Source organism: Styela clava, chromosome 9 (genome assembly GCF_964204865.1).
Source record: "Styela clava chromosome 9, kaStyClav1.hap1.2, whole genome shotgun sequence".
In the NCBI taxonomy this organism is placed as follows: Eukaryota; Metazoa; Chordata; class Ascidiacea; order Stolidobranchia; family Styelidae; genus Styela; species Styela clava.
The window spans coordinates 9,997,559-10,023,495 of NC_135258.1; the positions used below are offsets into that span (position 1 = coordinate 9,997,559).

At 34.8% G+C, this 25,937-nt stretch overlaps 1 protein-coding gene across 1 annotated transcript; it reads left to right on the top strand.

Moving 5' to 3' along the window:
* The first annotated feature begins 4,032 nt into the window (after positions 1-4,032).
* LOC120339992 (uncharacterized) lies at positions 4,033-24,587 on the top strand. Its single transcript, XM_039408243.2, has 37 exons — positions 4,033-5,160; positions 5,473-5,594; positions 5,673-6,078; positions 6,401-6,614; positions 6,698-6,817; positions 7,004-7,127; positions 7,192-7,337; positions 7,428-7,563; positions 8,109-8,198; positions 8,463-9,131; positions 9,208-9,317; positions 9,412-9,524; positions 9,598-9,678; positions 9,933-10,072; positions 10,378-10,508; positions 10,592-10,939; positions 11,018-11,173; positions 11,251-11,477; positions 11,578-11,826; positions 12,278-12,530; positions 12,599-12,669; positions 12,765-12,912; positions 12,996-13,211; positions 13,478-13,603; positions 14,019-14,137; positions 14,209-14,347; positions 14,465-14,594; positions 14,891-15,027; positions 19,618-19,740; positions 19,809-19,904; positions 20,151-20,345; positions 20,677-20,848; positions 21,054-21,238; positions 21,594-21,803; positions 22,012-22,139; positions 22,936-23,075; positions 23,407-24,587. The coding sequence occupies exons 1-37, from the start codon at positions 4,033-4,035 to the stop codon at positions 23,741-23,743; spliced, it is 7,635 nt and encodes a 2,544-aa protein (XP_039264177.2). The 3' UTR covers positions 23,744-24,587.
* Positions 24,588-25,937: the final 1,350 nt, after the last annotated feature.

Below are 25,937 nucleotides of genomic sequence, written 5' to 3' on the forward strand. Positions count from 1 at the left end.
TCAAAAGATATTTTATGGTGTTTATCTATCAACCGACGAATATTTATCTGATGTTGATTTGTACCTTCCAATTGACATCATGAAACACGTCGTTTATAAAAATGAATGGTAAGTGTTTTGCAACCTGCAAGGACGGTGGATCATTAATGAATTTAAAACAAAAATAAACATTGATTTTTTCTTCCAGGAATTCATATCTACTTCATAACAAGATATTCGAATTTGAAGGCAAAATTGATCTACAATCCCTAGTTGACGATAAGTTTTGCTCGCGATTTATGAAGTTTAATAATACTTTGTACCTTATTGCCGTTATAGACCGCTACAGTAAGTTATTTTGCAAATAATTACGTTTGAAAAAAACTTTTTTGAATATTTCAGTTAATTAGGCATTTTATTTCAGATCAATATTCTGAAATCATCGATTTTGAAAATAATGTCATATCTTATCAAATATCTCTGGAAGGATGTAAGAAGATGAAAAGTCAACCATATCTGTTGGCAAATGCCGCGATTACATCTTGCATTCACACAAAGAAAGACATAAATATCAATGTTACCTTATTCGAAAGTTATTTCAGTAATCTACACTTATCGAACACTACACAAATCTATGGAAACCATTACATCACACTTTTATTAGAAAATCCTAAGAAGGACATGACAGAGCACAAGAATACATTAATTCTAGTGTCGAATGAGAAAGTATCTCTATCAAATAAACTATCCCGCCGGAACTTGAAAGATGGATTATTGTTAACAGGAAAATCTCATTTCACAGTTCCTTTATTACTCAATCCTCATTCGTTGCTGTGCTTCAGACATTGGAAGTTGCAACTTAACATTACTTCATATTCGTTCACAAATTTAACAGGAACAAGTGTGTTCAGTGAAATTTCAAAAACGGTGTTCATTTTGTGCCCAGATCAGTATGTATCCTTATATCCACATATGGATTCCATCTTGCCTTCTATTGTGCTACCAAAAGTGTGGTACCCATTAAAGTTTTCATTTTTGTTGGATATTCTGTTCGGAGAAGATTTATTGAAATTAAATGTGTGCAGATGGCAAAACAAAGACCATAATGTGACGTTATCATTTATGGATACGACAGTGACGGAAAGGATCACTCTAATGGAACATCAAATCATTTTGAGTTGTACAACCCAGTTAGACTCACGTAAGTATACAATATTCACTATTTTACAATGAGCCAGCTTCGAAAAAATATATTATTTTCAGCTTTTGGAAATCATGTTCCTGTGATATTCTTTTGCGAAGGAAAAACCCGAATTGATGATGAATATTGTCAGAACACCAATCTAGGATATAAGCTAGAAGTCGAAGGTGAATGAAATTGAATTTCACTGAAATAATTTTAACCCAAAGTATAAAGGCACATTTTTTTCTCGGCGTATATATTTTGATTCATAAAATAATTCATAATACTGAATTCGACGAAATAATTCATTACGAATTTGATTCAGTTTTGCCCAGTATAAATCGTATCGGGATTAGCGGGTTACTTAAGACAACAATTCCAAGCTCTGTATTTCCTGAGTTGTACGAATTTCAATTTCTCTATTTATAGGGGATTTATTAGTACAGGACAAAGTTTATCACGAAGGAATCCTTCCTACAAGCATCAAATGCCCAACGGCAAGTGATAACGTTTGCGACATAGCAGTGGAGTCATTTTCAACACAATACAATATTAGCGAAGGCGATCCAATTGTGATATCTGTAAACGCAAGTCTGCAGGTCTTTTCTGAAGCACTTATCGACAACAAAAATGTAATTTCTAGCATTCCGCAAGTAACAGTTTTTCTCAAGAGGTAATATATTTGTAAGAGTGTTTGATATCTTTATTGTAAGAAAAATTTTTGTCGTACATTGGCTAAGTATTTATTTAGAAACGAGAATTTGACGATCAAACTAATTGAGGATACAACAACACAAATTGATGATCTTGGACATGGTAATTATCAACTGCTTTTGAATAGCAAAATTACTTTCGAGTCAGAAATTGGTTGGAACTCATTGTTTTGTGGCGAAAGTTGGATCGGTGTAAAAATATTTCCATCAGAATCCGAAGAGAACTGCACAGACGTGTACACAGACAATAATGTCATAATACAGCAAGTATTTATACAATGCGGAGGTAAAGAGCATTACAATAAGTTTTCAATGTACTGGTAATGGTTTTTTATCATAAGTAACAACACAACTTTTGTGTAGGTGATACATCACAAATGACCCAGTTTCGAATCGCTCCACTTATTCCTGGTGGAATTTCCTGTATAGTTGCAACGGCAGTGAGCATACACGCCGAACTTCAATTTGAGTCGTCGAAAATGCGAGACTTTATGATGATCGGAAACGAATTTTTCTTCGAAGCGTTCATCTCGTACGATCCTATTTTGGATACTACATATGATCAATTTATATCATTGACTGAATCTCGTTTTACTATTAACAAACTTGGAAGGTATTAAATACTTGTTTTCAATCTCAGAATTTATGGTAAAAGAATCATTAGTTAGGTTCCCGAAACCTTAGTAAATGTCTAATTAACCTAATTTTTAGTGATGCAAAATTTCACCACATGTTCAAATAGAGAACAACACAAACATTGGTTTCAGTTGATAGCAAGGGTACTCAATTAAACAACGTAAAGTAGGATTCTGCTTAAAATAAAACTGGATTGAGACAAATGAAGTAACATTTTATTTTAGTCAAAACACCGCCAATCATTAAAAGCATCAAGTTATAGATTGGAATCAATTTAAAACAAATGAATTTTATTTTGTACTTTAACAATAACATTTTGTGTGTTGATTTTTTAGCAGAGGAATTGATTTTGAAATTCAAACACTTCTGCAAATGAGCGATACATCTTGCGACGACGCAACACAGAAATATCTGATTTTTCTCATACAGGGTTTATTCATTTTCTAGTATATATTTACAACATTTTGTCTGTTATAGTTATCTTATCTTTGGTCAGATTATTTTATTTATGAAACTAACTACGTAGCATCTTAAATTCTTAAAGCAACATCACGTGGAGAGATTTGTATATAGTGAAAGTGTGAGACGCTTCGTGCAATAAACTTTATTCTTGTTTCTCCAATATTCCAACTTCTAAATAAAATTCGATCGTTTCAGGTAAATTCTTATAATTACAGGCTCGCGTTTAAACTTGGAATCTCAGCTGAGAAATAACTACATTCCGATACCTCTACACAATATTGTGAAGTTAAGAGAATATGAAAAAGTTCAAAATGATTCCCGTTTAAGACTTGTGACATTAGACTTGCCAAACAACGTTATTCCAATTTCAGAGGATATCCGTTTCACAGCATCGACATCCTTCAATTTTCCTCGGTAAATATTACATTCTCATTGAAAAATACAGCATGATATAGTTTTTACATACTTAGATATTTATTCGCAATTTACAACAGAAAACAACTCATTTACAAAGTATTTACAAAATTGTATGTCAAAAACGTACGAAACGCGCTCCTTATCGAATGGTTATCGCCGTACATTACATATATATATCATATTTTGAGTGCCATCATAGTAAAACAACTAGACATTTTGTAGTTTGGTGAACGATACATCAACTCAAAGGCTTGCCCTTAAAGAGATCCAAACGGACCCCAGTTCTATGCTTACTTGTTTCTGGATTGAGTACCGACTTTTCGTTTAGTTCTGACCACTAAGTGACCATGTTTAATGATCAGATTTTTTGTCATGACAGCATCGTATTTGGGAATTTGCAAATAAAACCTGCCGTTTAATATTTTTCACTTTTCTTTTGGTTTTGGGGTATCAAAGCTTAGCATGAAACATGAAAATCGATTAATTAAAACAACTTTAGGGGCATTTATGAAGTAGATTTGACGAGTTTATCATTATACCTTTTCAATTATGTTTAGACTTTTGGATGGAACAACCGACATCTCAATATTATTGCAGTTAAGCCTAATCATTCGTATATCACATCGATCATACATGCCTAAAATGAAACCCGTGGAAATATATCACAAGTCCGTCAATGAAATCGCAAATAAAGATGAATTGTTCAGAATAAGGCAATACAACATTCCAGTTCTCAATATACAATCATCATCTGTACCAAAACTTTCTTTAATACCGAGCTACTGTGGACCAGTTTTACTAACAATGTCACTTGAAGATGAGAAGGATATTCTAGTTGATAACCAGAAAATCGATAACCAAATCACACAAAATTCCATCCTGCTATGTCCTGGTGATCTTTTCAGTTTGGATTCAATTTCAATCGAAGAAAAACCAAATCATCTTTATTTATTTGATTATATGGAACCAGATTCAAAGAAAATGATAACTCTTAATCCCCATGTACCAACCAAATTAAAGATGTTTGCTAACGTTACAAATTTAGCTGTACCCATCATCAAATATCATTCTGAATATGCATCGATTGAATTGGAGTTGACGGGTCCTAATTTGGAATATACGTGGATAATAACTAAAACAACCGCAGAAGATTGGAGAAAATCACAAACGGCGTTATTTGAAATCGAAATATCTGTATCCGTATCCCATGAAACTTGTTTTTCAGCGAATAATCCAAAATTGACTTTACAAGATATTCCTCTTCATATATATATTGGACCTCAAAGTCAGCATCCAGATATGATTGAAATGCTAGACTTGGTGGCGTATAATAATGAAAAGATTATCAGAGTCAATATCGACTGCGGTGGAATAGTTGACCTAAGTCTAGGGTTACCAACTATTATGGCATCTTCTGCAATTGTTACAGATGAATCAAGTATAAACTTTCAAGATGGTCTTGACTTTTCGCTTCAATTTAGCTTAAAGCACACCTATTTAGGATCTGCCGGTGATATACAATTGGAAGATGCATTACATTCGTTTGAAAATTTTGTTAATAACGTGACTATTTACACGGTGTTATTTTTCGACTACGACGGTCAGAACAATTTACTAGCAATATTGAAGAACCCACAACCGGAATTTGAAATCTGGCATAAAGAGTTGGATTTTATTACAGCAGGATTAAGTATCGAGGAAAAACAAATTTACGTCGATGAAAATGAAGTTTTCAGACTGTGTTCCACAAAATCGACAGGGAAGTTAAAGGTACTTAGTATTCAAGTTTGCTCCACAAAATACAACTGAAAATCAGGTTCGAAATATCTGTTTCTGATTAAAAACTATGCGACACAAAGATGTAGCAGATATTTACAAAAAAGGGGGAAAATAAAGCGAATGTGTGATCTTGTGTTATATAAAATCCATGAAGGCAAACAATATATATTCAGAATTTTTTTTCTCATACTCAAAAAAAAACGTATTCACGTCGCGTTCATTCATGTGTAAGCACTGACACGTCTCGAAAAGTACAAGAAAACGAACGGATCTATTGACTGACCATTTTTTTTTTAATTTTAGATTTTCAGTCACTTCGTGACGAATGGTCAGTCGGACTTAATGCCGTTCAAGGAGTTCAATTACGATAATAACGTCCAGACGTTCGACACAGTTGTCGTAACCGGATGTCCCCTAGAAACAAGGTGAGCATAGGGAATAAAACATTGAAAGTTTGATGGAAGTGAACGAACAACAATTTTCTTTTTTTAAAAACTCTACAGAATCAACATTGTCGAATTTCACAGCGAAATTAAGAACAACGTCATCGAACTTCCTTCATCAGACATTTCTATAACATTATCTTTGATTGCGTATTCGACAGACAAAGAAGTTCAACAAACCTCACCTTTAATATTGTTTTACTTGTGTCCTGACTCTTTTAATGTTTCTTCTTTAAATTCAAGATTGGTGCATGAAATGCCCAACGTAGTATACGAAATCAATTGCATATCATTAGATTACCAAGGAATGATATTTCCGTCTGATATAACTGCTGGCGAGGCCGTGTTTAACGACGAAGAACTGAAAATTTCAAAAATATTTTCAACCAAGGAAACCTTTACGTTTTGCTGGAAAATGGCTTATCTTCTGGTTACTGCACATGACCGCATTGGGAAACAAACTAAGGTGAACTCAATTTTAGTCATTTTCAATATATCATGAGTTGGTGGACAGGGAACTTTAGGTCGTAATTTCCAGCCTATGCTAACATAGTTATAGCTTTGGAATGAACACATCCAACAGTTTCATCATGCGATTCATATTTTTGTGCAAGAATGTTTTAGTATTACAATTTTTCGACGATCACAATAACAAATTGCCAAAAACTGTTCATGGTGAGTATGGTCGTTTACCAAAATGAATATCAGAATTCGGCTTAATTTATCGTTTCGTGTTATATTCAAGTTCTCATCTTTATATTGGATTAAAACGATAATTATTTTCTCAGTTAAGAGTTAACAGTAACTTGATGATGGTAGAAATTTACATCGACTGCGGTTCTAAACTTGTAAACGAATGTGAAATGAATCTTGATCAATGCAAAGCAACGAGCGTATGCGAAGATTCTCAAGATGGATACAATTGTATTTGCCCAGATGGTCAAATAGTAGATCAATTCGGAAACTGCGTTGATACTTCATTGTGTATGACAATCGTCAAAGGTAATCAGTAATTTTATTTTCAGTAATGAAATTTTATTTTAAATGACGTGCAATCATGTAATCATTTTCTATTCATTTTGCAGGTGTATGTACAGTAGAATGTCCCCTGGGATATGACTATAAAAATTCATCTTGTGTAGATGTCAATGAATGCCTAATATCCAGAATATGTGGTATTAATTCTGAATGCCACAATTCAGAAGGTATTGTATGTTTACATTTTTGCTTCTTGTGGGGAGATAATGCGTCAATATTTGATAGAATTGAGGATAAATGAATTGTATCACTTCGCGCTGATATTAACCTGTTTCTCAAATGTGGGTTTTGTTATATAAAGCAATACTCGCTCGTAGCAATGAAATAAGGTCTGTTTCTTGTACTTTACACAGGTTCGCATCGATGTGAATGTTTGGATGGTTATGATCTTGTTAATGAAATATGTACAGATCTACTCAATTGTTCTGAATCCACATGCTCAGGAGGTTTCTGCGAAGAGTTGTCTCCAGGATACACGTGAGTAATATGTGCCAAAACTTTGTATTTATTACATTACTAGTGGATGTGATACTATTTATAGATGCTTTTGTAACGAGACATCCACAAGCAAGTGTGGTGTTCAAATGGCATCTTGGGGATCCTGGAGTAATTTCACTGAATGCTCATCAACGTGTGGTAAAGGAAGGAAAACTCGTATGAGGTCTTGTGACGGACAGGGCTGCAAAGGTAGGGCAATCATAGTATAATAATAGTTATAATACTGAAATTCGTGAAACCAAATGAATTGGATTGTTGCAACCTTCTCAACTGTCTCAGGTCCAAATAAGGATGAAGTAATATGCAACATACAGGAATGCCCATATGGATCTATTGACTATTGTGTAGATGTGGCCGACAGATGTGATCAACTGAGTGGAAGAGGAGAGTGTCAGTTTATAACGGGAGAAGTCAGGTATTGGGTATATTTTGGCGCATGGCGTATAAAAGAAGAATATATAATAACTCCATATACCTGATTCTAATACACGATCTAGAAAGATACATATTTAAACATCGCTATTTATTGCAATGCGATTTCAAGCGAAGAATTTTATTTTATAAACTCGATTTCTAGAATGTTTAAAATTCTGAAGAGAGTAGTTACATGTGGCGGAATTAAGTTATTGAAAAGTAAATAACAATAATGGAATGTCCGAAATGTTTTCTCTCACTATACTCATATCAATGATCCATGCAAACGACATGTTCGTATACACTCGTACTATTTACTATCCTTCACGAATCTAGCTATTGCGTATGGTAAAATCTGTACAAATAGGTCAAGTTTCAGTAATGAGTAAAAATAGTACAAGGGATATTTTTTTTTAAATGATACAATCGGGAAATCGACATTTTTAGACCGCGGAATAGCGTCGAGAAAAAAACTGACAGTACGAAGCCCATCTTATTTCAGAAACAGAAGATGCAAAGGGTTATTTTATATTTTGTTTTAATTAGGTGTGCTTGCAAGAAACCTTTTCTACCCCAAAATGACGCAGAAGGAATATTCCAATATTGCAGAGAAAATAACACTCAAGAATCACAAAGGTGAACTAATTCGTCGAATAGGCACTTAGGAAATAAATGAATTCGTACTTAGATCTTCATAGTGCAGTATCAAGTTTCACTTTCTACCAGTGCAAATTTGATTACAGATTTGAACAATTTGCTATTTTATGATAAAATCGAAAACATGATTCCATCATATAAAAGCCACTACCTTAGTTTACCCTAGTGAATCCTTTGTATGACGACACAAATATGGTGCAAACTACTTCAAAATAAAAATCAACCCGAACAATTGACATTCAGGAATCTGACGACACAAATTGAGGAAGATGCCGCCAACTCAACTTGGCAGCAAAACACAGTGAAATTTCATCCTGTGCACAATTGCCAACATCTGGATGTGGTGTACATCGATGTAAAGTATACCTTCCCAATAACTCACAGAAGAATGAACATAAACAATACGAGATTTTTCAGTTCGCTTTATGCAACCAAAAACGGAGTGATTATATTGAGTAAACGAAGAATTCCGATTGAATGGTTCAAGATATTTCGATATCCTGATATATCGAAAGAGTACCCTTCAGAGTTCGGGGCTGTTTTTATGCCTCTTTGGATTGCGGATATAAAAAATAAAGAATACGAATTAGACAAGATTTGTGTAGAATTCGTCACTGCAGATTCCACGGACTTTGTGAAGTCGGCCGATTTTGTAAATCAGAATTTAATGGCAGATATCGAATTTAAGCCATTACAAATAGCATTCATAACTTGGAAAGGTAGAGTAGTACCCACATCATCCGTCCTGAACACTGATACATCGATTCAATACCAATCTATCATAGCAACAGATTTTGTATCAACTTATCTGATAAACATATACGGTTATTTGGGTGAAACACAACAACTTGCCTCGGAAAATAATTTCCCCATTTTGAAAGGTTACGCGATTGCATACCCGAGTATTTCAAGGTATTATTCTTTGATTTTACGTGCATTAAAAAAAAAGTGACGCATCAGATATGTTGAATAGGTTTTCATCTTTCAGATACAAGTTGACTGATGTTGACATAGATTCTGAATTACGTCAAATTTTTAAACCGGAAGTACTCAAAAATACACGTGATATACAGCGAATAGGCATTGTATCTGATGCAGGTATTGTACTTATTCAAACAGTTTATTTAATCTTTATTTTTATACCAATCATAGGCATATACGTGGCCAATAACACTCTCAGGTTTTCGTTTAGATATATGTTTGAAATGGTATTTTGAGGAACCGAAAACGTCAAGAGGAATTGAAGGCTTTATTAACGCATGTCCAGCAACTAAGTCACAAATGTTGTTGGAGACAGATCTATGGGTAAAAAATCATTCGATGTTTGAGCAACGCAATAATGTTGAACTTATGAATTGATTCTTCATTCACATTTCAGAAACGTACAGAAAGATGGTTCGACAATGTCCACTTTCAAACATTTTTTCAAAATTTCGGAAATGCTGAAATGTATAAGCAGGTATTATGTGATTTCAAAACATAAATTGGACGCTACAAAATGAATAATACAGCGCAAGTTTTCCTTTTTTACTCGCGGTTTACAATATTTATTGTGTATGCACCATTATGGCGTTATGAGATATATGTGTTGACCATATTGTTACCACAGAAATATTGGAAAATTAAAAAACAATTAACAAACATCAAATGAATTTCATGCACTTATAAATGCTCGTAATGAAATGACTCTATTTGCCAACCATATATTTGCAGTGGACTGTCAGACAAGTTGATTGTTATACGTTGAAACTGCCTTTCAATGAGGGTTGGAATGTTGATTGCTGCTACGATGTCAATAATGCAAAATTAATTTCGAGTTTAAATGATTGGCATGTGTCCGGCTTCTCAAGGAGGTAGGAATCGGGAATATTTTGTTTGTAATGAAAAGTACACAACGCCAATAAATTGAAGATAACAAAGAAGTTTACGATTAGGTGTCGCGAGGAAACTCGATAGGTAGGCTGTTCGATCAGCGACATATAGGTTTATGATTATTGAAAATCTACATTGCGCTGAAAGTTCTTTAAAGAGTTCAAGTTCAATCAGGTAATGGGGCTTAAAAGTTATAATGCGTTAATAATGTGTAGCAATAAATTATAGTATAATATAAATAATACCTCAAATAGAGTTGAGGAAACGTAACACCAAAACAATTTAGGCATTCAGACAAATCTTCATTGGAATATTGGAAGCACGATCTTCAACCCTTGTTACATTGTTGCATGGTAACTGAAACCCAAACTAGTGAGAACTTATGCAATCTTTTTGAATCGAAGAGGCCGATTTCAGGTAAAACTATTTTTATATTTGCATTTTGGATAATGCTACGAGTTAATTGAATTTTCAGCAACAACATTTTAATTGGCATCCAGGTTTCCAATTTTACAAGACGACAGGATTTGCGTATGGTGGTGGAGATCCTACATTTTTGACGCTGGATGGAGCAGTTTTCAATGTTGATTTTCCTGGGCAATATTTAATCTTAAAGTCGGATGACCTACTTGTGCAGGCAGTTGTTGATTGTAGCGTCATTGGTGGCGTCAAAACAAATGTAATCAAAGGAATAATTTTTAAGACAAGTGCTGATTCGATTTCGGTTGAAATATTTGTAAGAAACGAAAAATTGCATGTTGATTCAAATACACCCGAGCTATTGCCAAATTCAGAAAATGACAGTGCTGGTACGTTGCCAGGGAAGGATATATATTTGGAATTCTTCGGTAGGTTTTAGTATTAATTTTTATTAGGCAGAGTGACAGTTTTATCGATAATTTGCAATTATTGTGAAAAATTTACAGAAAAATCTATCAACCAATTCATGCGAATTACGTATGGAAGTGTTGATTTGACATTCACAAATCAGGTCAGATTTTCCGTGCGCGCTGTTGAAGAATCAATATCATATACTACACGCATCCCAACACAACTCCAGGGAAAATTGGAAGGAATGTCAGGTAAAAAATGATTTACTACTATATATTTGAAAAACATATCTTCAATCGTACGAATAAATATATTTAAAATGACGCAGGAAATTTTGATGGCGTTGCAAGTAATGATTTCGTTACTTCGAGTAAATTGCAACTTCCAGCGAAAAAGAATTCGAGAGAAATATGGACATTTCCAACACAAGAAATAGAAACTCAATTTACCAAGTCCTGGAACTTTGAGTTTATGACAGCGAACAGTATATATTTGCAAGAAAAACTTGAAAACAGGAACAATTATATGTTTTCTTGCCATGGAAAACAGCAAAAGGTAATGACGTTAATTCGAAAAAGCTATTCACAAAACTTTTTGAAAATACTGGTTTTATTGGACTGTGTGTACAATTTGCTTTTTCTATTTTCATTTTTAGGATTTGAATAGACATACCGACTATGCAAAGTGCAGCGAATTCACCGATGTATATTCGTACGAAATTTGTATTCAACAAGAAAAACGATCACAAAACACAACTTTCACTGATAATATCAAAACTGATTTACTCAGATCAACTCAAAACTCAGGGAGTGAATCAGCAACGTCTTTACCACCCAGTATTCAATGCCAAGACCCCATTCACATTTATCAGAATGAAATTACTTCTGTTGATTGTTATATGCAGGTAGTGGGTGTACAATGGGTTGTTTGGACATTTGAGAACATATTTAGATAATATTTTCCATATCATTGACAAATATTGTTATAGCTATGTAGTTCTACTCCCAAAAGACCTATATGCTAGTTATTCGTCAAAACCTATTGATTTAGTTTATTTCAACGATTTAAGTTCAAGCGTGGAAAGTATCTTTGTCAATTATTTGAAGTGCTGGTAGATTTGATTAGTTGGCATTTTTCTCAAAAATCTATATGCAGGCTTTATTCTAGAATCTAGATTCTAGATCATCTGTTCAAACTAAAACAGCAGTTAATCCACTGATTTCCAGATTGACATTTTCCAATACCAAGTTTCATCATTGCGTATACCAATCAGTAATATCATCGTTCTGATTATGATTCTGATTAGTAATGTTACCCTTCTGATATGCTAAATAACTGATTTATTGTATTTTGAGATATCCTTGCTGAGCCCATACTTGATGTTTCTCAAACAAGGAAATGGAAGGATGGTAGTTTCTAATGAAGTTGTCATTACACCACTGAAGAGGAAAATAACTCATTCACTAGAAATAAACGCAACGAATGAGATGTTTGTACTGCCCAGCACAGATTGTGGTTCTACAATTCAGTTTTCTCCTTCTATGTTACCGACATATTTAAAAGAACAGTTTGAAATTAACATTGTAACAAACGCAACGGATTCTAATGGTAACTTGTAATATTTTAATATTATCAAAAACGACTAAGGATTCTCAGCGTTTTGTTTCTGTTCACAGTGATTTCTTCGTTCTCTCCTGCCATAATTGTCTGCTTTTGTGAAGAAAAAAGTCAATGTAATTATGACAAGGTATTTTGAATACACGTTATTGTGAATCTTTATGCTTTCTACTTTATTGCAATTATTCTCTTGTTTTAAAAATCGAATTTTGTTTACAATCCAAGACTTCGCCGATAGCGGATAGTGGCGCGAATTATCCATCTGCTGAATACGGATGGTTGAAAGTTGCAACATGTTCGTGCACAGGATGGACTTGTGGCCAGTGGTGCAAACACTCAACAAATCCATGTGGTTTTCAGGCTTGTTTCCCAGGTAAATAAGTTAGTTATCCAAAGTTTGAGTGATTACTAAACTGAACTATCGAATCAGAAATTTATTGATTGATGCTATTGTAGGTGCATCGTGCGTATGGTCATCTGAAAGTCTTGGTTATCAGTGTGGATCTTGTCCCAACAACATGACAGGAGACGGAATGGAATGTTTTGTGCCATCTTGCGATGATTTAGCAAACTCACCTAATTGCGAATATTCTTGTAAAGTAATTAATGGCATACCTTCATGTACTTGTCCATATGGATTCACTTTGGCAGATGATGGAAAAAGTTGTAAAGGTAAGATCCGAAAATAATAAAGCGTCGAAGTTGCAATTTTCAAAAAGAAAATTGTACATAAAATAGCTTCAATTAAAAACTTTTAATTAAATTAAAATAGTGCTACCTCGTGGCTCTTCAAGCTGCGCTTCGAAAATACGTCTGCCGTCAACTTTGTGATTATACCACGCAGATTCACATCTCATAAAGGGTTTAATTATGTGCGAGAGAATACATTTTTATGTTTTTTCAAACATATTTTTTTTTTTCATTTTTATCCTCTGAAGATATTAATGAATGTGAAGAAAACCCATTAATTTGCAAGCCTTTGAAGAGTTTTTGTAAAAATTCGATTGGAAGTTACAGTTGCTTGTGCAAGACTGGATTCCAAAAAATTATGCAATCGGAAGAAGGTGAGCATTATAGAAACACTTAATGATGCAATTTACATTAGAAAAATAAAAATCAACGAAAACTGAAAAATGCCAAGACTGTGAAGCTAAGTGACGAATTGCATAAATGGCGGACTGTTACCGCAAACCTCACAGTTCGTATTCATTGAACTAAACAAAACGGCTAGTTGGACCATACGGTATATTTCAAATAAATATGTGATTGAGGCGTATTAAACAGTTATCAGGACCTAGAACCATCGGTCTGAAACCATTAATTAGGCCAACATCAAGCTTTATCAGGCGATTTATTCGAGAATTCAAATGCTAATTTCACATCCGGAATCAATATTAATATACGAGAATGCCAACTGAAAACTCGTTTGTTGAGCTTTAAACTGAAAATCGTGCTGTTACAGTAATTTTTTCTATACAGATTTTATTTGTCGGGACATAGATGAGTGTTTGATTGATAATGGAAACTGTTCAATGAGATGCCATAATAATTATGGTTCATACAAATGTTCCTGTATACCGGGGTTTTCCCTGGCTGAGGTAAAATAGTTTTCATCCCTGATCTTTGCGAATGCAGGGCTAACTGAATCTAAATAAATTTACCATTTCAGGATGAAAAATCATGTGAAGACATAAACGAGTGTGAGATTGGACATCAGTGTTCTCAAAATTGCAAGAATCTAATCGGTAGATACGAATGTTCCTGTAATGCCGGATTTACTCTAGATTCTAATCAATTATCTTGTTCAGGTAAGGTAAGAGTTATGTAAGACAAAGAGTATGTAAAATATAAGTAACTACTATGCTAGTTACAGGTAATCGTTAGTTTTAAACATCAGCCAATAATTCACGAAATAACATTTATAGCCATCAAACTGTGCGAAGAAAGCGTGCGAATATCAAAATGCGGAGAAGAAAACACAATTTGTACCATAGAGGGAGATTCGCCGTCTTGTGCATGTCGTTCTGGATTTCAGGCAATTGCTGGTGAACAAAGGTAGCATATTAGTATTATAATGATAGAAATCAAGCGTGAAATCGGATTAAATAGAATATTTTGGGCCCCGTGGAGATAAATCAGTATTTGCTTTATTTTATTATATAAATTTTTAAACTCATTTATTAAAACCGTTTTTACAGAGATGTTTCATAAAATTAATCATCAAGTTTTTCAAATAAATGGAGATTTATAGTTTTAAAAAAGGGAAATATGTTATCGATTCTGATATTTTTACTGATTTTCTTTCGTGTACTATTATGGTTTTCGTCGAAGTAGTATTCATTTGTTCTTAGGTGTGTTAATATTAACGAATGTGTTGTTGATGAAAATATATGTCACACCAACGCCAAATGCATTGATAAAAAAGGATCATTCGATTGTGTATGTGAAGATGGGTATGAAATGTTAGACAGTGCCGTTGGCTGCTCAAGTAAGTAGGCAAGGTCATAGATTAGAGTTAGAAGAGTTAATTAAATTTTAATTCGATTAACTGGGAATCTGCCAATCTTAACAGTCATTTTAGCTTAACACAGTGTCAATATCTCCAAATAAGTGAGATAAATGAGACTTCATCTAAGTTCCTACCATCAGAGCTAATTTTAATGCATCTTAATATCAGATCTCTGTCAAAATATGTTGATAGCCTTATTGAATTGGCATCTTATTTTTATGTCCTTCCGCATATAATCGCTCTCAGTGAAACCAGATTAAAAGATGGGTCTTCGGTTACCAATATAGACATCCCTGGTTACGCATTTTTTCATGTCCCCACTCCAACCATGGCAGGTGGCGTTGGATTTTATATAAGAAACAATTTAGAATATCAAGTGATCCAAGAATTTGATCTAACTTTGCCAAATTGTGAGGATTTGTGGATTGAGACAAGGCTAAATTCCAACAACCAGAGCCTTGTAATCGGTGTGATTTACAAACATCCCAAATGTAGTACTCCATCATTCACTAAAGCAATGGCTGGTGTATTTGAGAAGCTGGCAGTGGCGAAAAAGAAATTTGTACTGTTAGGTGACTTCAATATCAACTTACTTGACACCTGCGACAATTCCACTACCAACTATTTCAACATGCTAATATCCCACTTTGTAATGCCAGTAATAACAAAACCAACTAGAGTCACTCCATCCTCCCACACCCTCATAGATCATATTTACACAAATACCATAAATCTTCTCTCCTCTACCTTTATTTTGCTTAGCGATATAACTGACCACTTTCCAGTAATGTGTACTATTTCGGGCATGAATGTTGGCCCCAAAACAAAAATCAGAATGAGGCGCGATATGAAAAACTTTTGTAGCGACTCTTTCAGATCGGAAATTGAGTCGATGTGTGATAATTATATGGGTGTTTCTCTAACTAAAGAAAATTTCAATCTCTCTCTTGACTCCTTCATTGGCCATTTAAAATGGTTAATAAATAAACACGCCCCCTTACGTCCTTTATCACGTAAAGAAAATAAATTATTTTCCAAGCCGTGGATCACTAGAGGAATTCGTAGGTCAATTCGGCACAAGAACAATATGTTCAAAAAAATGTACTTGCAGGGCAATTTAAACCAGCGCTCCCATTTTAAAAAGTATAAAAATATCCTTACTCACTTGCAGAGAAAATCAAAACAATTATATTACCAAAACGTCCTTGAGAATAACCGAGGAGATGTTAAACGCACATGGAAAACTATTAACGACATTATTAAGATCAAGTCCAGAGATGATATTTCCATCTTAGAATTAAAACTTGAAAATGGTACCTCAGTGTCAGATCCTGTCTTGGTGGCCAGTGAATTCAATAAATTCTTCTCAACAGTTGGTGAGAGACTTGCAAGAAAAATCTCTCAGAGCTCTAATACAATCACAGATTTCTTGGGTGTTCCCCTAGGAAACTCTTTCTATCTTGAGTCGACGTCAACCACAGAGATTCTTCAAATAATCTCGAATCTGAAAAAGGGTAAAGCAGTTGGTCCTGATGGTATTCCATCTCACTTCTTAAAAATAGTCGCAGACATCATATCCCCAGCGCTAAGCCATTTTTTCAACTCTTCATTTAGATTAGGTATTTTTCCCTCCTCACTTAAGATAGCTAGAGTGATCCCTATATTTAAAAATGGCAAAAGAAATGATCCATCTAATTACCGACCAATTTCCATTCTACCAGCAATCGGCATTATTCTAGAAAAATTATTGTATAAGAGAATGATTAATTTTTGTTCAAAATTTAACTTGATCGACAAGTGCCAATTTGGATTTCAGACCAAACACTCTACCAACCATGCTATTCTAGATTTAATTTCGTCCATTTATGACAAACTTGACAAGGGGGAATTTGTTTGTTGTACTTTTCTAGATTTAAAAAAAGCCTTTGATACTGTCGATCATCATATTCTTTCTCATAAACTAAGACATTATGGCTTTCGAGGTGTTTCAGGCAACTTATTAACTGATTACCTGTCTTGTCGGTACCAATATGTAGAGGTCAATTCTCATAAATCTCCAATGTTGCCCATCCAGTATGGAATTCCACAGGGTAGTGTATTAGGACCTCTTGGTTTCTTACTTTTTATAAACGATTTATCGAACAGCTCTAATTTCCTGACAAAATTGTTTGCCGATGATGCCTGCCTTCTTGATAGTGCGAAGGATTTGATCACACTCCAAGCCAAAGTGAACACTGGAATTAATAAAGTATATGAGTGGATGATATGCAATAAACTCACTGTAAATGTGGAAAAATCCAAAGTCATGTTATTCAGCCCTAAAAGCCGGACTAGAAATTCAAGTCTTTCAATTAAAATTAATGGTATTCCACTAGAAATCGTCCAGTCTTATAGATATCTTGGGCTTCATATTGACCATCAACTCAAATGGAACAGCCACATCACTGAAATGTACAAGAAACTCTCCAGATCAGTAGGGATTCTGGGAAAACTCAAGTATTATGTGCCGAGCCCAACTCTGCGGACTATTTACTTTGCTCTTTTTCAATCACATATCCAATACGCCTTAGCTGCATGGGGCTCCGCTACTCAAACTAGCTTGCGTAAATTAGAGATTTTACAAAATAGGGCTGTTAAAATTCTCTCCGGAGCACCAGTTCGTTCAAACATAAACACCCTATATCATAAAGCCAGGGTGCTAAAATTGTCTGACATCTATAAATTAGAAATTTGTAAGATTATGCACCAGTTCCACAACAACCAATTGCCTGCAGCTTTCGCTGATTATTTCACTGTCCTCAGTAATGTGCATGAGCATAACACACGCTCTTCGACAAAATCGAATTTTTTTGTTCCCAGATTTTCGCTAAGCAAGTCCCAAAACTCCTTGAAGTATAAGGGTGTTGTAATTTGGAATAGTATTCCCCAAATCTTACGTGACTCTTCTTATGAAACTCTCAAAACAAAATATAAAAAATTCTTGCTGTCACCTTACCAGTCTGCTGTGATTGCATCCAAATGATGTGGCCTCAGCACTCTTTCCCGCTTGCTCCGCTAGGCTATACCTGTAATAATAATACTTTTTTTTTTTTTTCATTTTTTTCATGTCCTCATCTTATTGCATTCTTGCCAGTGATTTGAATTATGTAAAGTGTGCCATGCTAATTGCATGACCTGTATTTGTTCGTAACCTGCACAATATAGTAAACTACTTTTCTTATGTTTGAGATGGTTCATGAAGCTTTGTACGAATTTAACCACATTGAAATTCTAAGCCCATCTGCTCAAGATCTTGGTTAATTAGCATAACATTGTGACTTGTTTTCTCTTGCAGTCAGTAAAGCCTAAATTGTTTATCTGATTGTCATTATACTCTTATATAACATTGTAAAAGTATTACCTGATAAATAATATTTTTTTATGTACTTTTAAACTTTGCTTCATTGGTTCACTCAACTATTAGACTACGGTACTTGACTCTTCTTAGTTTTGCTGTTTCATGTCTTGTAGTCTATCTAGTTTCCCACTGTGAATGTTGATACTAGGTTACATTCGTTTTGAATGACTGTTATGGAATATCTTTCACATTTTGATATTTCATGTCTTCCCTGATTTTATATTTCCTGTAACGGTATGTGAAGCCCTGACTCCAGCTGCCAATCACTAGTTCCCATTAACATGTACCTCAATTCCTTTCTAGCATAAAGGTATGGTTTATTCGTTGGTGATCCTGTTGTCTCCCTCAGCAAACCATGGGTTCCACTGTAACCAATAACCATGCGCCATCAGAATTTGACATTTATTGCCCATTGTTAGCTAATGGGCATCACAATAGTATTGTTGTGATACAATCCACTAACGCCATCTCCGTGGCTACCGAATCAGTGGTGTTCGGAGTTGTCTTTTCTTTTGTTGAAGCCTAAGTGACTATTATAGTCACTTTGGTTGAAGCGAGCGATTGCTGGTTACAGCAGATCGTCTCGAGATATTTTATGTATTTTTTTCCTCAATTTATTTAAACTTAGTTCGTTTTTTTGTTTTTGTTTTTTATATTATAGTGTTAGACTTATTTTATAGGTGCCGCTGCTCGATAACCAGTATTGGTTTCTCGCGTCTCCTTCACCCTGAAATATGGCCAATTTATAATTTAATTTATTGCAATTTGTATGTTTGTGCCTATTTTAAGTATGGTGAGAAATAAACTACTGATTACTGATTACTGATTATTAATTGTCATGAGAGTTTTCTGAGCCACAAGTTTACCGCGAACAAGCATCTAGGCAAATTGCCAGAGAGATGTAGAAAGACAGTTTTGGAAGAGTTGGTATAGTACCTGCATAGTAAAAATAACTTGATATTCTATGAATTATGGTGCTTTGTTATATTGAATTGTTTAGTTATCGTTGTCGATGTGATCATGAAACAATTTCATACATGAACTAAATGAATAGGTAAGGCATTAAGTAAATTAATAATTATATTCAGTATTTTTGTATATGAAAAAAAATTTGAAATAACAATAAAAAAAATATATTTTGAAAATGATTTATTCTTGCAAAATTGCTCCAGATATTAATGAATGTCTATTCCAAAATGGAGGATGTGATCAGAAATGCACTGATACCGATGGATCGCATGTATGCACCTGCTTCAGTGGGTACATGCTGAGTGAGGAGGGTACTGCATGTGTTGGTAAGTAAACTCATAATAAATTAGAATGTTTTGGAATTACAATCCTAAAATTAATTTTATTTCTGCAGATATCGAAGAATGTGGAGCATCAATTCTATCTAATTGTCATAAATTTGCGGATTGCGTCAATCTACCTGGAACGTACAGTTGCGTTTGTAACGGAGGTAATAAAATGCTGAAATCATGACTTTGCACAATCTTTTATCGCGTTTAACCATGATGAGTTTATCGTCAAATTCCCAATTTATGTTGATTTGTTTCAAAATAACGAGCTATAAACACGGAGAATGAGGAATAGAATTGAAAAAATGACATCGTTCCGATTGCGACTGATTAAACTTCACCAAGTTATTGAAACCCGAAAATAAAATGTAAATATATTATTTCATCTTATTTTTTTTCGTTTCAAGGCTACAAAGGCAACGGAATCATTTGCGATGATGTAAATGAATGTGATAATCTCAATGGTGGTTGTTCTTATACTTGCACGAACACCGAAAAAAGTTATTTCTGCTCGTGTCCGAGTGGCTTTCAACTTGAATCAGACATGAAAAGCTGCATCGATGTTGACGAATGTACACGAACAAATCTCAACAATTGCCAAGGTATATTCAATATTTACACATGTTCATTTTTGGGTAATTACGTTTCTTTGTCCCTAATGTTCTTCATCGATGTTTTTGTGTTGAAAAAATATGAATCATGCTCTTTTTATAAAAGTTTTCACGCCTTCACTCCAAAAAAGCTTAGTCCAAGTGTGGCCATTTTTATATATCAACTAGCAAGGACTGATTTTGTTAATTACTCACTTGTCCAGACTAAGTAGAATCATGGTAAGGACCATTTTTATAAGCTTGTTAAAGTCTGTGGTTTCCAACGATCAAAAACTCGACATGAAGTACCTTTATTCTATTGACGTTACTTAAATTTTTTCAGGTCTGGCGAAATGCAACAACTTGTCTCCCCATTTTATATGCTCCTGTCCTGATAATTACGTTGTGTCTACATCACCAGATAAGAATCAAACTTGCGTAATGAATGTTCAAACAAAAAGTATTGTATATAATAACTACGCATTGAAGATAGAATGCGACGCTTGCGAACATGGGTAAGAAACGAGCATGCTAATTCAGACAAGAAACATTATTGTGTCGTAAGATTTATCAGAAAAAAAGAAAGCATTTAATATATAAGCCGACTTCGCGGCGTTATGCCAGCTGTGGTTTATATTGTGTTCGATATTTTACCGTTAATTTACACTCTAAAATAAATAATATCACTTAGAATCTTAGACTTTATCTTTTTTTGTCAAGCTGCTCCGTCACAGGAAATGAAGATGATTACAAGATATCATGTATTTGTAATGAAGGATTTATCCTGGAGAATGACAACACAACCTGTTCAGATATAAATGAATGCAACACTGGTACAGCAAAATGCTTCGAGAACAGCCTTTGTAAGAATAAAATTGGAGGATATTCTTGTCATTGCTTGGATGGTGAGACATCACTTTTACTTAAAATTTGTACATAGTGGAAAACAACAGTAATTTCGCGGGCGTGCTATATCATAACTTTTGCCACTGTAATTCCCCCATGGTCGGTTTTTGTTTACTATAATCGGTAATATTTTTTTTTTTCTCCATTTAGGGTCATATATTGGTAAATCCATAAAGTGTCAATCATTAGTATTATTTGATTTCCCAGGCAAATTTGACACTTAGTCTAAACTTTATTAACACAGAAATAGCCTAGAATGGCACAGAAAATCTCAAGTTGTATGTTTAGTTCTTCCTTTTCGCATTCAACAGCAGTTACAATTATTTTTGATATTTTTTTCAAATTGTCTCACAGGTTTTGAAGCGCGTAACGCGTATGGGATTTATTGTGAACTGGCAAGTAAACAAGCTTGGTCAACGTGGAGTAGATGGTCGGCATGTGAAGCAGATTGTGATTATGATTTAGAACATCGTTCTCGATTTTGCATCGGCATTAATGGCGTCTCAACTATGTGCGAAGGTCAATCGGATAACTTCAGAATTTGTGCTGACGATAATTGCGCAAGTATGTGAATTAACACAACACAATTAAGATTATAGTCTGTCGTCAGACTTGGACCGCGGTTGGAAATAAAATATCTTTTTTCACTTGCGATACCAACACATTTAAGTGAAATATATTTACAGTTGCCTTATGTGGCTTTCCGTGGACATATATATATATATGTAAGTTTTTTTAGCGGTGTTACTTGTAATGATTATGTTTAATCCAGTTTCACGCAACGAAGAAGACCAGTCCATTCACATAATATTTTCGTCAATAACAATGTTGGACTGGCTGGTTGATATGAGATACGGAATAGGCTTTTGGGTTTCGCAAGCACTGTTAGCGTTCTGTCAGGTGAAATAAATTTGTTACTGTTTTATTAGAGGCATATATAAATAGGCACAATCAATAAACTTTAAATTGTGTCTCCAAGACTGCAACAATTGGCTCACTCAACCTAATTTTCGTACGCAATCGACGTGACGATAAAACATCGATAGGCATTCGTAGTTTGTATAAAAAAATCAGACCTATCATTTTCGGGTCTCGTTTAGCTTCGTACCTAACGTACTTCTAGTGGGCGTAGCATAACAATTTTTTGATATGTCGATCCTAACCCCCATCTGACAACGCCATCCAAAACTTACGTCACTACGACACCACAATCATGTCATAGAGCTTGCCAAATATACGTACGATCGCCCGAAATGGCATCGGCGCTGACGATAAAGAACTGACTAACGTCATCGATCTCTCTCCCATCGGGATCGTTGCGACGAAGAAACGAGAGAAATAGCTGTTCGATTTCGGGAGCTAGTCTGCGCATCTTGGATGGCAGTTCGTATAGTTTGAAAATTTGAAGGGCCCTATTACGTCACTGTGAAGGTGTAGTGACGTATTTTTGGATGGTGTAGTCAGGTGGGGGTAGGAATTGACACGTGAAAAAAGTACGTTAGGTACGAAACTACACAAGACTTGAATTGTTATGCTACGCCCACTAGAAGTATGTTAGGTACGAAACTACATGAGACCCTTATTTTCCATGTTGTACATACGACCAAGGCTATTTGGCCATATTGTTTGCCCGTCGAATAGTATGGTATTAAAATGTAACATTTTACGATTTCCATTAAGCTCATTGATTTTACAGAAACCCGATAATTATCCACATTGCTGCAATGGAAAAATTCCGTCGTCACAAAATATAGTTCCAAGTCAAATTATTTCAAATGCGGATAATATAGTAATTCGCGGATTTCCCAAAATATTACCAAGAGACAGCGGAATGGAGTAAGTATAAAGATAGAGCAGTAGGCTACATACTCCATTGATAATATTAATTAGTCGAAATTATACCGTACATTTATATTCTGCAAAGTATGTAGGCTACTACAGACGAGGTAACAAATTTCAGTTACTTTTATTCAAATTATTACAAGACCAAACTGTTACAATATCCTTGCCAGAAAATGTTATGCAAAACAAAAACAGGACAATATATATTCGATCTTAATCTGGTAGATACGGAAATCTTCCAAACACCACTCGAAGATCATTGAGAATTTTAAAACGCATTGAATCATTAAACACATTGATTACTTCTTCAAAATCTTTTGTACAGGATTAAGCTTGCAGCCAAAACGCACACCTACAGCAAATTTTGTTTCGTTAATTCCGCCGAAACAAGTCTTGATAGTATCGATCAGTTGAGGAGCAAATTTATGGATCCGGAGTTAATTTTGAGAGCTCTATTGGAATTTAACAACACCAATACTGAAGTCTACATGAAACATGCCCCTACACAAATTAAACTAGGCCGCACTGCTGCCAAACCACAGCCCCTGAAGAGCATGGGATTTTTGGCAGGAACCTCTGGTTTAATTGTATTTTATGTAGCTGCATCATTTGCCTGTCTTCTTAGAGTAGTGAGACGAAATAAGAAAAGAAAAATGGTGTAAAATTATATAATTTGTGTCATATAGCAAACTAATTTGAACTATCAACAATAACAATTTATTTTTACTTTTACACGATGATTTAGTAGCTGTTCATGCATTGACTTCACTTTTTTCTGTGGTAGTAAATTCAATATGTCTTTATGTGTGATGCTATTTACAATAAATTATTTGCAATAATGTCGCTTACAAATCGGTCAATGTACAAATCAATAGTCATTTCATAATTAAAACAGGATTTAAAATGTTTCTCGTTTATATCATTAGCGCTGATGACTTGAAAACCTTCGGTTAATGGTCGCGGGGGATGGTAAAGGCCCACAATATAACATTTATGTGGCAAAGACCTGAATGATACTATGACAATAATTTGTGCCATCTGTTTGTTTCTATCCCACCAAACGTGGAGCGTCGGGTGTGAAGTTTTGTAGTCTGCTAGGACTAGATCAATGACCTCTTGTGGGTGAACCAGTGGGCTAAGCATCACGAGCTCCAGGTTCATCCACAAAAGCTGACTGGGAAGTTGCCATTGGGGGAAATATTACTAAAATGCATCTTTGGGATATTATCAAAGACTGGAACCCATAATTATTTGCCAGGTCACTAAGTTTATCCTTGAACTGGCATGGTAATAAGCAGCATCACCTATTCACATTTCACCCAATTTAGAACGGTACATACTAAGTCAAGCTTTATCGATCGTGGGTGTTAGTTTGGCTGTAAACTTGTAAGCTCAGTGTGGGGACATGCGCATAATATATTTCGAACAGTATGTTCTTACTGAAGTTTCTGCTAAAAGCATTTTGTCGCAGTAGCAAAAATAGCTCACAATTAATTGCCATGTCAGGGTTTTGTACTATTGCTATTGCCTATTACATATAATTATCAGCTTACGGTGTTTGTCCTATTTTTGCTCTAATGATAAGCAACAATGAATGTTCCGCTGTTTTTTCTCCAACTTTAGGCATGAACTGTTGGCTTACGGCGTTTGTTACATTTTTGCTCTTATTGTAGTCAACACTGCATGTTCCGCTGTTTCTGTCCGAACTTTGTAGTCTGTTAGGTCAGCTTGGAAAGTTGTAAGTTGTCAATATGGAAATTTTTGCTGAAAGCATTTTAGGGCATTAACGTGTAGGCACTATTGTTTGTTACGCCAGGTGTTTGTCTTGCAACTTCTACTACTGTAAGCAGCAGCAGTAAGAGAATAAGTCCAGGCGTCCTCATCCTATTCAACATCAAGTGGTTGTTTAACCGAACACAAAATTGCAAATACGGTTGTGCGGCAGAGGCTTTTTAAATACTCAAAACAACTTGTCGTTTTCGTCGCGCTTTTTCGTTCCCGCAAGTAGGCCTACGAAATGGAATTTTCGTATTTATCTTGGTGGATTGGAAGAGTGCTTAACATTACCGGTACGTCATTCATTACCGAACCTGGATTTCACTGCATAGCCTACTGGTCATGCAGCCTCGTGGATTTAAAGGATTTCCATGTCCAACTACTGTATTTTTACTGATTCATACTGTACCTGGCGGTAGTATAATTCATATGATATCTACTGAGCAAAATACCTTGAACAAGTAATCTTCCTAACCTGTTAGAAATTCAATGGAAAATTAAGGTGCTTCTAACCCGATCTTGGGGCCATCTTTTTAAAATAAAATAAGACAGGTAGTAGCCTTCTGTTATTCGCTGTTTATTAAGATGCATGGACTTATTGGTGGAGGAAGCCGATTGGGGGGGTTTGGTTGTATTAAGTGCTTCTATGGCAATATGGCCTCAAAATTAAATTACTAAAATAATAAGGGATTACTGAAATAAATCATGAATCTTGAACAACTGGATTATGGATGTGAAAGGAACACAGTGTTCAGTGTGTTGGAAAATCCCAATTCAGTCTAATAATTGATGTTGACGGTCACTGAAGATCAAGTCCGAATTCAGTACGAAACAGAACATGTAATGTTCACAATGTAATAAGAATGAAAAAATGGATGGAAAGGTATTGCGGATAATGGTTTATTAAAGGGATCAACATACAAACATCCAACGACCGTACAAGACATTCAGCTTATGGTAATTTAAGAGAGACATGTCTGCATGTGGTTATGGAATATAATTGAAAATATAGACAGTTATTGGACACGTAGTGGACATAATGATCGTTTCAATATTATGTTGTTGTTGTTGTTCTTGTTC